Below are 17,173 nucleotides of genomic sequence, written 5' to 3'. Positions count from 1 at the left end.
GGCAAGTGCTCAACCCATTCGCCCTGCCGCTGCTTGTACAGCCCGTATAACCATAAAGGACGTTTTATACACGATTGAGTTCATAGTTCTTTCATCGTACTCCCACGCCGTTATTCTAGGATGGGATTTTCTCTCACGCCACAATGCCATCATAAATTGCACTCGGGCTGAGATTGAACTTTCCCACCTTGGTGACCTGGCCTCGGTCGATGCTCAACCTGCCGCTAAACTTCTCGTGCAAGAAGACACCTGTATTCCCCCGTGCTCTTCAGCATTCGTACCGGTCTCGTGTAGTGCTATATCCAACGGGACGGTCTTATTCATGCCCTCTCATCACTTTGTTACCCGAAAAGCGCTTCCTTTGCCCTTTGCAGCTCTTGACCTCGCCGCCGGTGTCAGCACGATGCCCATTTGCAATCATCTTTCGTCGCCGCTATCACTGCTCCGCCGCGAATGCCTTGGTTACGTCGAGTCGGTTGATTCAACCCGAATTGTCTCCGTCCTCGACGAAATGCCTTCTACTGCCGTTCATGAACTGAGTGCCCTCTCCGTAGCCGACTCAGCATGGACAGATGTGTTCAGCCCATTCATCGCCGACGATCTGACACATTCGCAGCGATCTCAACTTCTCGCACTCCTTCAGCACTTCCATCGTTCTTTCGACGTTGCGCAAACATCTCTTGGCCGTGCATCGACAGTCGAGCATCACATCGACACTGGCTCTCACTCACCGCTGCGACAAAGACCATATCGCGTGTCTGCTACGGAACGTCACGTCATTGCAGAACAGGTCGATGACATGCTTCGTCGGGGCGTCATTCAACCTTCACAGAGCCCATGGGCCTCTCCCGTGGTACTCGTCACGAAGAAAGACGGTTCCATCCGCTTCTGTGTTGATTTTCGACGGTTGAACAAGATCACACTGAAGGACGTCTACCCAATACCACGCATCGATGATGCTATGGACTGTTTGCAGGGAGCCGAGTTCTTTTCTTCGCTGGATTTGCGGTCAGGCTACTGGCAGGTTCCGATGGCAGAGGCCGATCGCCCGAAAACTGCCTTTGTTACACCAGACGGCTTGTATGAATTCACCGTCATGCCTTTCGGACTTTGCAACGCACCTGCTACGTTCGAAACAATGATGGATAATGTTCTGCGTGGCCTCAAATGAAAAATTTGTCTTTGTTATCTTGACGACATTGTGGTGTTCGCCCCTTATTTCGCAACGCACCTGCTCCGCCTCCAGCACGTACTCACTTGCTTGACCAACGCCGGGTTGCAACTTAACCCCAATAAATCCCCTTTATACAACAACCGATGAAGGTGTGGTTGCTGTACGACGAAATACCGAAGATCCTCCCCTGCCGACGACGACGATTCGCGCATCATCACTATTAGATATCAGCACCCCGCCTGGCAAGAGCCTTGTCGACAACACTTCGCCGCCGAAAGATCTGCCGACGCGACGTCACAGCTGCGGAGCAAGCCGACGCAGCCTTGATCCGATGCCACGACTTAACTGTAACACCAGGTGGTGGTCTACCGACGATGGTCATAACGTCACCGCTCTCGTCGACACTGGAGCCGAGTATTCCGTCTTCAGTGGCCCGTTCGCCGCCAAGTTGAAGGTGAAAACGGCCTGCCCAGGGCCCAAATCCGGACAGCGGGCGGCCGATAATAACGCCGGCTGGAATCTGCACTCCGCGAGTCACGTTTAACAACCGTACTTACCCTGCGAGCTTCGTAATCCTGCAGCATTGCTCCAGGGGTGTTATCCTAGGCATGGACTTTATAAACCAACATGGAGCAGTCATCGACTTCAGGTGCAGGTCGATAACGCTTTCAACGCACAAAGTGACAACGCCAGATAGAAACATCAGTTACCATAGCTTCAATGTGCTTGAGGAAGAAGCCACCGTTCCGCCTCGCTCAAGCGTAATGGTATCCGTCGGTACCGATGTACCTGCAGACATGGAGGGCGTCGTCGAGGGCGATCATCATTTACTGCTCGACCGTGAGATTTGCGTCGCTAGAGGCATAGCTGAGCTACGTGAAGGAAAAGCAAGAGTGATGTTCACAAACTTCACCCACGAATACACGCCCATTAACAAAGGCACCACGGTGGCCTACATTGATGAAATAGTACAAGCAAGCAGGGCTTTCGCCTTCGCGGACTCTAGAGAACCTGCAACGACGACTGTAGTACCTGAATCAGCTTTCGACGTCAATGAGAACCTTTTCAAGCATAAGAAAGAACAGCTAAATGCCCTGCTCCTGCAGTACAAGGACTGCTTCTCGTCGTCATAAAAAAAATCACATCATCTCCTCCTACGGGAAACCATGGTGGGAGCGAAAGCGAAAGCATCGCGGGGGGTGCACATCGAGTTTCCGTTTCATTTCACTTGGCAACACAACCCAATGAAAGTTAGAGTGAGAGAATGTATTGAGAAGAGAGGAGACGTTTGTACGGGGTTGTTGCGTCTTTATTTAGAGATCGTACGTGATTCCCAGCGTCGGTGCGCGCGGTATCTTGAAGACGATGACTTTGTGGTCGGTGAAGTGTAGCTTCAATGGGTCTTGCTGCAGAAGGTCGAGTTTGAAATTTGCAAAGACCCGATCTATGCGCGTTCCCCTGATGGTGGTGGGTAGCTTGTGATCTTGGGAAATGCATCGCAAAGAGTATATGTCCTTCATGTGCTGCACCAGCCAATCGGTTGTCAGTATGTCAACCTTGAAGTCCTCTGCGAGTATGAAGGGCGCGTGTCTGTGTTGCTTCCGTAGAAGTTTCCTGCCGACTTTGACGTTTACGTTCAGCTTCCCTGGCCCGAATTTCGGGGTCCGCTTGCCGACGCTGACGTTTACGTTCGGCTTCCCGAGCCTTCCTCTGCTCCGTCGCGGTGGCGTTGCTGCTGCAACTAGCGCCGACGTTGACGTTGTTCATGGCGTTTCGCACATCATTGCACAGAGAGAGAATGACGGAAGCACAGTGAACGCGCGCTTTATACTGCGCCGCGACATTTGCGCCGCCTACCGGCGTACCCTTAGAGAGAGAGGGAGAGAGTGAGAGAGAGTTATATGCAATGAATTGCTGCGCCACACCTGTGGCGGAGAGGGGAGGAGGAGAGCGCACACCTGCGTAGGAGAGGAGAATGAGGGAGAGTCGCATATGCGCAGTATGGGTGCGGACGCCACAGAACGGACACTGCCCCGAGCATAAGATGCCCTCACATATAAAATTTGAGAAACCCCTGTCGCCCAGCACCGCATTATAACCGACGAATATGTCCGCCCACTCCGTCAGAGCCCGTACGGAGTCTCGGCGCGTGAACGCGAGGAAATAAGGCAACAATTCGACGAACTGCTACGCGACGACATCATCCAGCCGTCCAAGAGTACGTGGGCATCCCCCGTGGTGTTAGTGAAGAAGGATCGAACCCTACATTTCTGCGTCGATTATCGTCGCCTCAACAAAACCACGAAGAAGGACGTATACCCTCTCCCGCGAGAGGGTATACGTCCTTCTTCGTGGTCCCTCTCCCGCGAGGGACGACGACGAAGTGTTTGTTGTATGGAACGCTGCTTTTCTGTCTCTGCGAATTCCAAGCTACTTTGTGGGAGACGCCGCTCCCATAACTACGACGATGGATGTGCAGTCACCTGGAGGGGTGCCGGGCCCTTCGACTTCAGCAGGGGCCGCGCCGAGAAAGCGGTCTAGTCACCCGAGTGACACTGTGATTTACTCACCGACCAGTGATGAGACCTCGGATGACAGTGACTTCGTGCCCGTAGCAAAGCGCAAAGCAAAGAGAAGACTCATCAGGACATCTCCTTCCGCAAGTAAGGCTACTGTGATACCGACGCGAAAGTCATCGGAGCACACTATTTTATTTGTGACTGTGGCTGCTAGCGACAACATAAACCGGCTCAACCGTCAAGCTACATCTGTGGCGCTCGAGGCCCTTGCTCCGGGTCAGATCAAAGATGTCAGAATCAACGCCCGTAAGAACATTCTCGCTATAGATGTCGCAGACCGCAGCGCGCTAGATGTTTTGAACAACGTCAATGTGCTGGATAACATCAACGTACGCTGCTTCAAATAAGATGAACCTACCTCTACGACCGGTGTTGTGTATGATGTAGACAATTCCATAAGCGATGCCGACCTGCCTATACTCATCAAGCCGGCGACAGAGGGAATTGCCATATTGCAAGCCCGTCGCCTAGGGAAATCGAACTGCGTGAAGCTAACTTTCAAAGGAGACAGCCTACCATCACACGTCAAGGTCGGTCACTTTCGACAAGTAGTACGGCCTTTTGTGCCAAAGCCGCTTCAGTGCCGGAAGTGTCAAAGGATAGGACACGTTAGTGCAGTTTGCACAAAGACAGCCGTGTGCTCACGATGCTCTGGGTCACACAGCTCCGACGCCTGTCGTGCAGAAAACCAAAAGTGCGCCAATTGCCAAGGCTCTCACGACGCATCTTCCAAGAATTGCCCACATGTGAAAAAGGAGATGAAAGTCTTGACGCAAATGGTCAGGGATGGTTCGTCGCACAGGGAGGCTGCCGCTAAGGTGCGACGCCGGCGTTCACATCGCCGGAGATCTTCGAGGAAACCCACTGCTATTGATAAGGATGCACCGCGTCCGCCGACAGTCCACACACTTCCACAGACAACTAGCAATACTAGCAGCGAGGATCCTACGCAGAAAGTCTCGAATGTCATTGCCTCACGCGAAGAGTGGCCTCCGTTGCCGAGGCTAGACCAACCAGCGGAGAAGCTACGTGGCGCACGCTCGCCGAATCATACTTCACCTTCGGACAGCAGCCACGAAGACGACAAACAAGTTGTCACCATGATAAGGGCCCTTATGAACACGTTCCGTGTTCTCCTGACGTCCATACACACTCCGGCGGCTCGAGGTGCGCTTCAGATACTGGATGCGCTGAATCCGGTACTGGCCAGTCTTGAGAAGCACCATGGCTGCTCCTCTGCACTCGTTCCTTAAACAAGTCAAGGAAGCGTTTATCTTCCAGTGGAATGCCCGTGGCCTTAAGTCCCGCATTTCGGACTTTCGTGCCTTTGTTTTTAAGAACAAATTTCCAATCATCGTTATTTGTGAGCCAAACATTGATAGCGCGATCCGTTTATCAGGATATGAAGCTTTCATGTCTGGCACCTGTAGCGACCGCAGCAAAGTCATCGTTTACATCAGATGTGATTTCACTTATGTGTTACACCCAGTGGCACCTGATGACGACAACCAGTACGTATGCTTGACCGTAAAATGCAAGAACGTCACACTCACGCTCGTAGGTGCCTACATTTCACCTTCGAGCCGATTTAACAACGCAAGACTAAGTGCAATTTTAAAATCGACACCTGGACCATGGATTATTAATGCGCATCATCAATGCGCATCATCCGCTATGGGGAAGTTTAAAGATGGATGGCCGAGGACGACATGTACTAGCCTTCGCGTCGAACCATGCACTCTGCTGCCTAAATGATGGAAGTCCCACTTTACTGCGGGGATTGACTTACAGCAGCTGCCTGGACTTAACTTTTGTTTCAAGATCCATCAGTAGCAGTGTGAAATGGTTCCCGGACAACGAAACGCATGGTAGTGACCATGTTCCAACATATGTTAAGGTCGAAGGCATCGGCAAGTCACACTGCACCACAGTTCAACGCATCGACTGGCCGAAATACACACTCCTCATGGAGCAGATGTGTGAAAATTCTCAGAACCGTGTGCCTGGAAACATCGAGGAGCTAATTAATGACGCTGCTCAAAAGGCCACAAACGTTTTTAGGCCTACACCAAAATTTTGTGAATTCGAAGCGCAATTGGAACGCCTCCGAGCAATTCGCCGTCGCGCTGAACGACGCTACCGGCGCACCAAGTCCATCTACGACTTAAGGGAGTCGAGACGCATACAGAAGAAGATCCAGCGTCGGATCAACTTACTGCAGTCTCTAAGGTGGAAGAGTTTCTGTGATTCCCTTGACCCCCATAAACCCCTGTCATATATATTGAGGACGGTGCGCGGTCTTCGAACATCGCCGCAACAGCGCCACCCCTTCAAATGCCTGGCTCTCTACCAAGGTCGCCGAGAGATCGACGTAGCGGAGGACTTCTGTTTGAAGGTTGCCGGCCAACCATCCTCGTTCACCGCGCATGATTCCTATGACGTTCCCATCTCGAGGGATTCTCGTATGGACAATCTGTTTTCGACCGAGGAGTTGCAAGCGGCATTGGCAGCGTGCCGACGTTCCTCATCGCCTGGACCTGACGGGGTGACGTACGCAGCTCTTGCCAACCACGGTCAAACAGCTCGGCAAGCTCTTTTGGACGTGTACAATAATATGTGGCGTGAAGGAGTGGTTCCTGCTGTATGGAAGTCCAGCCGCCTTGTGCCTCTGCTCAAACCAGGCAAATCACCTCTAGACGTGGCGTCGTATCGTCCCATTGCCCTGGCCAGTTGTCTAGGAAAGGTGATGGAGAGGATGGTGCTTACACGCCTGGAGTGGTACTTAGAGCGATACGAGATATACCCTGACGCTATGGCAGGCTTCCGACGCGGACGTTCTTCTATAGACAACGTCATAGATCTTGTCTCGTCGGTTCAGCACGAAAAAACCCTAAAGAGACTGTCAGCGGCGATGTTCCTGGACGTTAAAGGCGCTTATGACAACATAACTCATCGAGCCATCTTGGACGCTATGGGCAATGTTGGCCTGGGTGGCCTTGTTTTTCGATGGATTATCAGCTATTGGAAGGACAGGTCATTCTTTGTGCAAACAGAGGATGGTATGACATCGCAGCACAACACCTACCGTGGCGTACCGCAAGGTGGAGTCTTGAGCCCCACTCTATTTAATCTAGCGCTCATCGACCTAGTTCATTCCCTTCCGCAATCCGTCCACGTGTCGATCTATGCGGACGATATATGCATTTGGTCATCAGGAGTTACGCGTCCCCAGGTGCGCGCCAGACTCCAAAAAGCGGCCACAGTTACATCAGGTTATCTCCGAGCACGAGGTCTGGAGGTGTCATCGGAGAAGTGCTCCATGGTCGCTTTCACGCGCAAAGCAATGAGACCATATGTTGTCAAAATTAATGGACAGCCAATCATCTACGAGAAGACGCACCGTTTTCTAGGAGTGACAATCGATCGAGACCTCTCCTGGAGTCCTCATATCTCCTACCTAAAAAAGAAGCTGACCATGGTAACCCATGTTCTCAGATTTCTCGCGGGAAAGTCATGGGGTGCATCTGTGAGGGCGATGCTCCAACTCTATAATGCACTCTTCCTGGGTCTCCTACGCTATAGCTTACTTGTACTGAGTGGGACCGGTAAGACCAACCTCCGGGTCCTCCAGTCTGTGCAAGCTCAAGGTCTGAGAATATGTCTTGGCCTTCCCAGGTGTGCATCCACGGCAGCAACAATAGCCATCGCGCATGATCACCCCATCACTACGTACATTCAAGTCGATGCTTTAAGGATGCACATCCGGCACTTCGCCCGACTTCCATCGCATCATCTCGCCTCCCTTCCTGCCGCTCGACCTCGTTCAGTGTTTAGCAGGATTATTGCCGCCAGCCATGGAACTTTACCGTCGAACTTCACGCCTGCAGCACGACCATCTCTACCACTGTGGTGCCAGCATCCAATCCAAGCCCTTCTTGTAATTCCCGGTATCAGAAAGAAAACGGGCATGTCGTCATTCGCCCTCAAACAAACCGTGCTTTCATTCATGCATGAAAAGCACAGAGAACGCACCCACGTTTTCACGGACGGTTCTGTCTCCTCCAAAAGTTCAGCTGGAGCAGTGGTAATTCCCGTAAAATCTGTGACCATCCAATTCAAGACGTCTCACATTACATCATCGACGGCTGCAGAACTCGCAGCTATCCGTGCTGCTCTGGAATTTATTGGCCCCAAATCGTCACAGTCATGGTCCATCTTTTGTGACTCGAAGGCAGCTCTCCAGTGCCTGCTGTCCCCTTTCAACCACGGACCTAACGCACAATTAGTAGCAGACATCCGACTACTTCACCATCACGCAACCGACAAGGGGCACAACATCATCTACCAGTGGATACCAGGTCACTGCGGAATTTCGGGAAATCACAGTGCGGATGACGCTGCCCGATCGGCCCACGATGGTGCCCCTATTGTATCCATACCACTGTCGAGCACAGACGCAGCCACAAAACTTCGTTCCCTCGCACGCGAGCTTACGCAGACTCTGTGGAACACCAGTGACTTCAGCAACGCACGCCTCCACAGATTGGATCCATGTCTGCAACTCCGTCTTCCACCAGGGTTACCACGAGCGGAAGCAACACTTCTGTGCCGCCTGTGGCTCGGCGTCGCATTCACGAACACCTATTCCTTCCGCATTGGAATGGCTGACAGCCCTGCTTGCGACAACTGTGGCCGCGAGGAGACAATCAAGCACCTGCTCTGTGACTGTCCCCGCTACAATGTGGCAAGAAAAGTGCTCGCGACTGCGCTTGAAAAACTGGACAATCGCCCCCTCACAGAAGAAAAAGTTTTAGGACACTGGTGTAGACGGACTTCGGCACTCAAGGCCTTAAGGGCTCTGCTGATATTTTTAAAGGCTTGTGACTTGTGCGACCGGCTTTGAACGTTGTAGCGCGTATGGTCGCGTTATTGCGCAAATTTTCTTACTTCAATGTTGTTGTTTTTTTTTCTTCTATCATCTTTTATTCCCTTTGCCCCTTTCCCCAGTACAGGGTAGCAAGCCGGTATTCACACTGGCTAACCTCCTTGTCTTTCTTTCTCTTTCTCTCTCTCTCTCCCGCGAATAGACGACGTCTTGGATCGACTCAACAACGCACAGTATTTTTCGTCGATGGAGCTAAAAACCGGCTACTGGCAAATAGAAGCCGACGAAAGGGACCAGAAAAAACTGCCTTTAGAACACCACACGGACTCTTCGAGTTTAAGGTCATGCCGTTTGGTCTTTGCTCAGCACCTGCGACTTTCCAACGCGTCATGGATACAATACAGGCAGGCTTGAAGTGACAGACTTGGCTCGTCTAGTTGGACGACGTCGTTGTATTGGCCTCAAGCTTAGTAGAACACCTGCGGCGCCTTGAAACAGTTCTTCAAGCAATCAAGACCTCCGGACTCACGTTGAAGCCAGAAAAGTGCCGCTTCGCGGATGAGGAGCTCTTGTTCTAGGGCATGTCATCAACAAGCCTGGAGTGCGCCCTGACACTCAGAAAACTGCCGCCATCTCCAACTTTCCTCCGCCCGCCGACAAGAAGGCCGTGCGTAGATTTCTTGGATTGTAAACCTATTACAGCTTCTTCGTCAGGGACTTTTGACGGATCGCCGAGCTACTCATGTACCTCACTAAGGCCGACGTGGAGTTCAAGTGGGAGACGCCGCAAGCCGAAGCATTTGAAGAACTGAAGCGACGCCTGAAATCACCGCCAATACTTGCGCATTTCGACGAAAAAGCCGATACTAAAGTCCACACCGACGCAAGCAGCGTAGGACTCGGCGCCGTGTTTGTGCAGAGGACTCACGTACTCGAAAGGGTTGTAAGTTACGCTAGCCGGTCGCTGGCGAAGGCGGAAGCAAATTGTTCCACAACAGAAAAGGAGTGCCTCGCAATCATCTGGGTTACATCAAAGTTTCACCCCTACCTCTAGGGCAGACCCTTCAAAGTTGTGAGCGACCACGATGCCTTGTGTTGGCTAGCTAACTTGAAAGATCCTTCAGGTCTCCTCGCCCAATGGAGTTAGAGACTTCAAGCATTCGACGTCATCGTCGTTTACGAGTCCAGGTGGAAGCACTCTGACGCTGACTGCTTGTCTCGCGCCCCCTGCGAAATGATTTACATAATCGTGTTTATCTTTATTACATCTGCTCTCGTATATCACAGGAGGGGCTGGTGCGTCGAAGCCCCGCCACAGGACGACCAGAAAGAAGACACTTTCTTGGGACCCATCAGTGCCGACGAATTAGCCTAACAACAAACCGACCTGGAATTAAGGAGCCTTGTAGACTAGCTGGAAGGCAAGACTGTCGTTGTGCCGAAGGTGTTCAGGCGAGGATTGGCGTCGTGTTTCTTGCATAACGACATTCTTCTAAAGAACTTCTCGCCACTCCGAGGCAACTACCTTCTCCTGGTACCTTCAGCATGGCGCCCATAGGTTCTAAAAGCTCTCCCTGATGACCCAACGACCGGATACCTCGGGTTTTCCCGCACCTCAGTTTTTGCCGTAAGAAGTGCCGTAAGTGTATTGCCTTAAGAAGTGAATGGTGCGCTATCTTCTTCTTTAGCTAATTGTGCCTTAAAAATATCTGTTGATCAGATCGCTATTTGACGGTGATGCAATGTGTGATAAATCAACATATAGGTGCCAATGACGACGTATTGCTATGGACATCCGACGTTAGAGCAAGAATGATACCGTGCACTATAATTTTATAACACACAACAAGCTATAGCAGAATAAAAACTTCTTATAAATTTTACAAGAAAAAATTGGTGAATTCTACTCGCGGATAACTTTGTGTGCCAATAAAAGTAAAGCTACGGGGGTCTTGCTTCTGCACATGTTACCAGGTCAAATGGTCCGGCAGCGTTTGGCAGCGCCTTTGGTTTCTCGGGACAGACGCTCGGTGAATCGACGCTGCTTCCACATGCGACGGTATCGCGTTGGCCCAGACGAGGAGTAGAGAAGCAGCGTAATAAGTTCACTTGAACAGTCAGTGGTATGTTTGTCTTATTTAGCAGTTGTATACAAGGTCTTTATGTTTCCTCTTCACCAGTTTTAATTAACGGGGCAGCAAATGTGAGACATTTTGTAGCGTTAGCTACACTGGCCTAGCCAAGCCCGTTTCGCGCGGCACATCAAGAGCCGTGCTGCGCATGCGCAAGGATCAGTGATGTCACACGGCTTGCGCACCGGAGGCACCGGAGCCGGCACCTCTCGCGCACTCCGCCGCCGCCGCGCGCGACTCACCGCCTCCGGTCTGCGCATTCCAGAGGAGTGACGTCGTAGCCGTGGTAGACGCACTGGCGCCGGCGCTCGCTCGCGGTGCAGTCGCCGTCTGACACTGCGCTGGAGCCGCTGCGCTTCTGACTGGCGTTTGCCAGTGTGGTATAGCCATGGAGAAAGAGAGCGCAAATGCCGCTCAACAGCGCAGAAGAACGGAGAAGCTTGACTCATCGGATCCCGAAGTAGTTGCCTGGCAATTAGCGGTTGAGCGTAGGAGGAATGAACATAAGAAGGCTAAACGTGCTGCGGAGACACTGGAGCAAAGGGACGAACGTCTAGCAAAGCGGCGCCAGGAGGCTGAGCGACGTGCTCGACCACCCCTGCAGCAACAACAAAACGCCGTCGATGACGTCAAGGCTCGCCGATCGACTGAATATACTGTGAAACTCAGCGAAAGCGCCAGTGCGACTCGGACCTTCCAGACAGACTTCGTAAACAATTCGTTTGGATATGTGTGCGACGTGTGCGAAAGACTATGGCACATGAAAGACTTGACGCCGCTGAGTTGTGTGTCATTGTGTGTGTCATTGGAGCAGCAGTAAGCATGACAATCAAGCTAATCCTTGACAATCTAGACAACCAGGAAAGCTAAGAATAATCAGCTGAACCTTTGCTAACGCTACGTATATCCTGGCATAGCCGAGCTAAGCCACTGCAACATTTTTTTCAGAAATGCCCTCTCTCGTGCGCACTTTGCCTCTGTAGCTTTTCCTTCATTGCCACAGAAGGTTGCCCAGCAAGTATACTAGGATATTTACAGAGACAGGAAACAACTCCTCGTCTTCCTACATATACAGTGAAGATAAGTGGGTGATTGAGGCGTGATTCAGCTCAAGCTGAGTTTTCCAAGTCCAAGTCCAATACCGCACCTTATACGATAAGGTGAAACCGCATTGCCACGACTGGCCAAATTTAGGATGTCCTCAAATACCGTGTCACTCTTGAATCATCTCATCTAAATTTGTACACACACATCGGCACGCACAAAAAGGTGTCTAGCTCAAAAAGGGCGAAAGGCAATTTTATGCAGGATGCCCTGTTATAATGCGCTCAAGATATAGTTGTGGCTTTTCTGAAATAAATTAGTTTTGTGGGCAGAAGTACGTTACTCTCAATTTTTCACAGAGAACATCGAGTGCCGTAAAATTAGCGTAAACCTTGGTTCCAATTGCTACTACGACGACTCAGTATTTGTACGTCCATATACGGTGATAATTGTACGGGAAAATAGAGTATGTTAGTTAAAGATTCTGCATATACCAAAAGAAGGAAGAAGTCAGACCTATAATTTTGACCTAATTATGCTGATGACTCGAAACCATATGTAAACATGCAGAATATCTTTTTATTATTGCCTATTTTTTACTTTTTCTGACATCGCACCAACACTCGCATTTATAGATGATGAGTAATAATTACTAACATTGTGCAAGTTTTCAAACTTATGTATTTCCTCTAAAACGCAGTGATCCTCTTCTGGTGGAAGCTACATATCCAAAGGACGTGCTGCAGGCGCTCAAGAATCGGGGCCATAGCATAAAGGACAAATACGTAGACCCCCGAACACATGGCGCAGGGCACGCCAACATAATGGCCAAGGCGTCGCTATGGTGTGCCAAGGAAGATGACAGAAATACCGTCGCAGGCGAGCATTATGCCGACGACGGTCCCACCTGGTGCGGTGTCGAACCTCGCATCAACGGATCGGCCTTAGGGCGTTGAAAGGACTTGTAGTGGGACCCATTTGCGCGGACATTGCCGTTGCCACTTTGCATTACTGAGGTGTATGACTGAATTTACTCAATACCGCACCTTATGGCAAGTATTCCTGTTATAAAAATAGCGCTCCTCTTCAATTTGGGTTATTTGAAACACTGCGACTTTGGCTACCGTAACATTCGCCACATGGAGGGCGGCGTGGCGTCGATATAAATGTTAGTTGAGACGTGAAGGCATAAAATACACCGTCTCAGATCTAAAACGCTGGATCGAATTGAGTCAATGGAATATTCAAGTCATTCACATACGTGACAATAATTTTTCTACCAGTTGGTTACATTAGGTTTTCTTTGGGCTGGTGCACCAAAAGCACCACTTTCCCATTATATCTAGGTTCAAGACAAAGGAGACCGTACATTATGGTGATTTAGTCAACGTGATAAGGACACTTAGCGTTAACTCACATAAAAAGGTAGTTTAAATGTTACAAATTATTCGTGAGCTTGACTGGGGACCCGACGGCTTTGGTATGACAGCAGAGCAGCATACAAACAAAACATCAAAAATTATAAAGCCTAAGAACGCATGCATAATAAATAAAAATAAAAAAATATTATAAACAAAGAAGTAAATTTACATATTCATATATATATATATATATACAGGGTGCCAAGCTAAACGTCACCAATGTATTAAAACAACAGTGTTCGAGGGGCTGAAAACAAATCAGTGGTGTTGAGAAACACGCGGCCTCGTCTGCGGTATTTTTTTTTTGTTTTGCAAAGTAAGGTACTTAATATAAACTAATTGCCTTATTTTCAAATATTGGTGTCAGACAGAAGCTGCCAATATGAAAGTCTTAGATCGCATTTAAAAATGGCCGACAGAAGTGTTAGCAACTATATACACCATTGATGAAGCTTCTTGTAGTTGCCCTTGAAGACAGACCGGGAAATACAAAACGAACTGCGTGATAGCGCCACTATTTCACCACTTCCATATACCCAAATCAATATGCGCCTTTTCATAGCAATTTTGGTCATTGTGCATATGCAACTGGGCGTGAGCCGCTCTTCATTGAACCTCTTTAGCGTCAACTTGGGCCACTGTGTATGTGCCGAAAGTTGAGTCGCACCTTCTTAAACCTGCTTCATGCCAACTTGGAACACTGGGTGTGTGTCACTGGATATGTGCCACTCTGAAATGAGTGCCTTTATGCCTACTTGGTTCGCTAGCTATGTGTAATTGGGTTTGTGCTGCTATTCCATAAACCTCTTCGATGCAAACTAGGTTCACTGGTTCTGTGTCATTGGGTATGTGCCAGTCTTCAGTGAAAAAAAAAAATGATATTTCTCCTGTGGTGGGCATAGTCGAATACAGACATGTATTCAGACAATCCTGCCGGAATATATATTCACACAGGCGTCACACGGGGACTTTGCTGCGCTGTCGCTAAATGGCACTGCGTATCCAGGCGAAAGCATGACCAAGCAGCCGAGTTGCATTCAAGGCTAATACATAGGGTTTCCAACCATCCCCCATTTAGAGAGGGACAGTGCCGACTTTCCAGTTATTGTCTCGCGTTGTGACTTAGTTGGGATGGCCAATTGTTCCGACATTAGTTTTTTTTCTTATAGATAACAGGCGAGAGACCAGATTTCATTTTTATAATGCCTGACACATCTCTTGCACATTCTAGGTTTTTGTGTGTTGTTCGTTGTAATAAACATGAAGGATATTTTGCTTTTCCCGCAGTTGCAGTTTCGTTGTAGGCCCTAAACGTTCACAGAACCTTTCTCGGTACTCGTAGCCTTGTTAGTCAACCAACCGCTTTGCACCTTTGTTATGGTAAATCGCGACACGCTACGACTAAGAAAAGCTATAAAATCAAGAATTCTCTCCCAATGCATACCATTCTATGGTTTAGCTCGTGCCTTCACCCCAAAAATTAGGATGGCCCACTCCCATATCACTCCCAAGTTTTGATTGACCCACTTCTGAATTCAAATTGGCCAACCCAAAATTTTTGTTACCCCACCCCCATTTTCAAGTTTGCCCACGCCTAAATTCAGGTCTGCCCACCCCATATCATCTTCAAATTCTGGTTGGGCCATCCTCACATCACCCTCATATTAAAGCGATATAAAGCCAACAGATAACCAAGCCAAGGAAAGCATCGGGAAAATAAGTGTGGTTAAAATTGGAATCTAAAAAATGAAGAAAAGGGAAATGAAAGTGGACGAAAAGATAACTTGTCGCCGGCGGGAGCCGAACCCGCAACCTCCGCATTACTTGTGCGTTGTACTACCAATTGTGCTACGGCAACGGCGATCAATTCGTCCACTAATTTGTGTATTTATGTTTACTAGACCTAGCCCTAGGTGTGTTAGCCAGTGCCACTCAGAACCATGGTGAACGGATGTGGAACATCCTTTTTAGCCCGATGGCGTCACGTAACACGTGATCTTGGGAGTGCAGGCACGTGACTAATAAACCCTGGTATACTACCTAATGAAATCAAGGCTGGCAGCCTTGATGAGCCTTGATGGCAGCCTTGATGTCATTAGGTGGCATGCGAGCGGTTATTAGCCACGTGCCTGCTCTCCAAAGATTACGTGTTACGTGACGCCATCGGACTAAAAAGGATGTTCCACATCCGCCAACCATGGTTCTGTGTGGCGCTGGCTAACACACCTAGGGCTAGATTTAGTGAATATAAATGGACAAGTTAGTGGATGAATTGATAGCCGTCGCCGTAGCACAATTGGTAGTGAAATGCAAGTGTAATGCAGAGATATCGGGTTCGGCTCCCGCCGGCGAGAACTTAAGTTTTCGTTCACTTTCATTTCCATTTTATTCATTAGTATCTACATTCTAATTTGAACCACACTTAATTTGCCCTATGCTTCCCTTGGCCTCATTTTCTGTTGGCTTTATGTGGCTAAGAATAACAAAATCGAGCCCCTCGTTTCCCTTCTTCCATATTAAAGCGAAGCTTTCTGTATCACTGATTCGTCCATGAGCACTGAAAACGCACTGCAGGAACGCCAACTTACACAATGGAACTATCTGCACATCTGCGCACCCAACAGAACAATCTGTGCATCTACGCACACAATCGTAGATCAGACATAGCTAACATTTGCAGTTGCACCGATAAGAACAATGGGAACGGCAAACCCACGCTACCTAGACTAACTTCATATATCTCCATTGCATAAGGCTCGTCACGCAATGCATTCCCGGCCGTCACCATGGGTAGTCCGCGGGTTGCAGTGCACGGCAGAAAAGGCTGCCTTACGCGAACATAAGCGTTAGCGCTATCGTTCCCGTAAGGCCGATCCCGTGTATCGGCGAAGCATGCAGTGTGTGAAAGTGTGAGTGCGTGCATGTAATCAACGGCTACATGATCTAAAGTAAAGGCAATACAACTGAACGAAATGTGTCTTCATTCAACGTTCACAAAATACAATCCTAAAGAAGCAATCAAACCACATATATCGCATCGGGTAGCTCTGGGATTCTCCGGTTCATTGCATTTTTTAGATCGGCCAACCACATATCACCCCAAAATTTACGTTAACGACTGCCAAATTAAAGTATGCCCACCCCAAATTTCAAGTTGACCCACCCCCAAATTCAGGTTGGCCCACCTCCATATCATCTTTAAATTTAAGTTGGACCACCCTCATACTTAGATTGGCCCACCCCCATGTCAGCCCCAAATTTTGGTTGACCGACTACCAAATTCAAATTGGCCTGCCTCCAAATGGAGGTTAGCTGACCCCAACTTTCAAGTTGGCCTACCCCCCAAATTCAGGTTGGCTCAAACCCATAACATGTTCAAATTCAGGTGGGCCCACCCCCATATCCCCACTGTATTTTGATTGAGCCAGCCCCATGTCCTCCCAAATTTAGGTTAACCCACTCCTTAATTCAAGTTGGCCCATTGTGATGTGTTTGGTGCACGCGAGAAAGTGCAATGAATTGTTAAGTGAAAAGAAGACGACAAAGAGATGAGTGTCTTCCAGAAGACTGGAAGATTGCAAATGTAGGTTCTTGCTTTAAATCTGGAGACAAGCATATTGCTAACAATTACCATCCAATTTCTCTTACATGTAATTTTGCAAACTACTAGAACATATCATATACACTCACATAATGTCTATACAATGGAAGGATTATATAAAAAATTCGCCAGCAAGGCATTCAGAAAGCTAGGCATTCTAAAGCGTTGCCTATGCCTTCCTAATTCACACACTAAATTTCAGGCATTTAATTCGCTAATTAAACAATTATTAGGGTACGCTTTTAACATATGACATCCCCGTAAAGCTTACCTTACTAAAATGCTGACATCAATTCAATGTGAAGGCGCTATTTTCATCTCGTCTTCGTATTCTCGT

At 49.0% G+C, this 17,173-nt stretch overlaps 1 protein-coding gene across 1 annotated transcript in view; it reads left to right on the top strand.

Annotated features, from left to right (window-relative positions):
* LOC119454426 (glutathione hydrolase-like YwrD proenzyme) overlaps positions 1–12,967 on the top strand; it is a 109,689-nt gene extending 96,722 nt beyond the window's left edge. The window contains exon 10 of the mRNA XM_037716365.2: positions 12,515–12,967. Coding sequence (XP_037572293.2) covers positions 12,515–12,770 — 256 coding nt within the window. The 3' untranslated portion in view covers positions 12,771–12,967. The remainder of the gene's footprint in view (positions 1–12,514) is intronic.
* The last annotated feature ends 4,206 nt before the right edge of the window (positions 12,968–17,173 follow it).

This window comes from Dermacentor silvarum, chromosome 5 (assembly GCF_013339745.2).
Source record: "Dermacentor silvarum isolate Dsil-2018 chromosome 5, BIME_Dsil_1.4, whole genome shotgun sequence".
NCBI classification, from domain to species: Eukaryota; Metazoa; Arthropoda; class Arachnida; order Ixodida; family Ixodidae; genus Dermacentor; species Dermacentor silvarum.
This window is presented reverse-complemented; position numbering and strand designations above follow the sequence as displayed.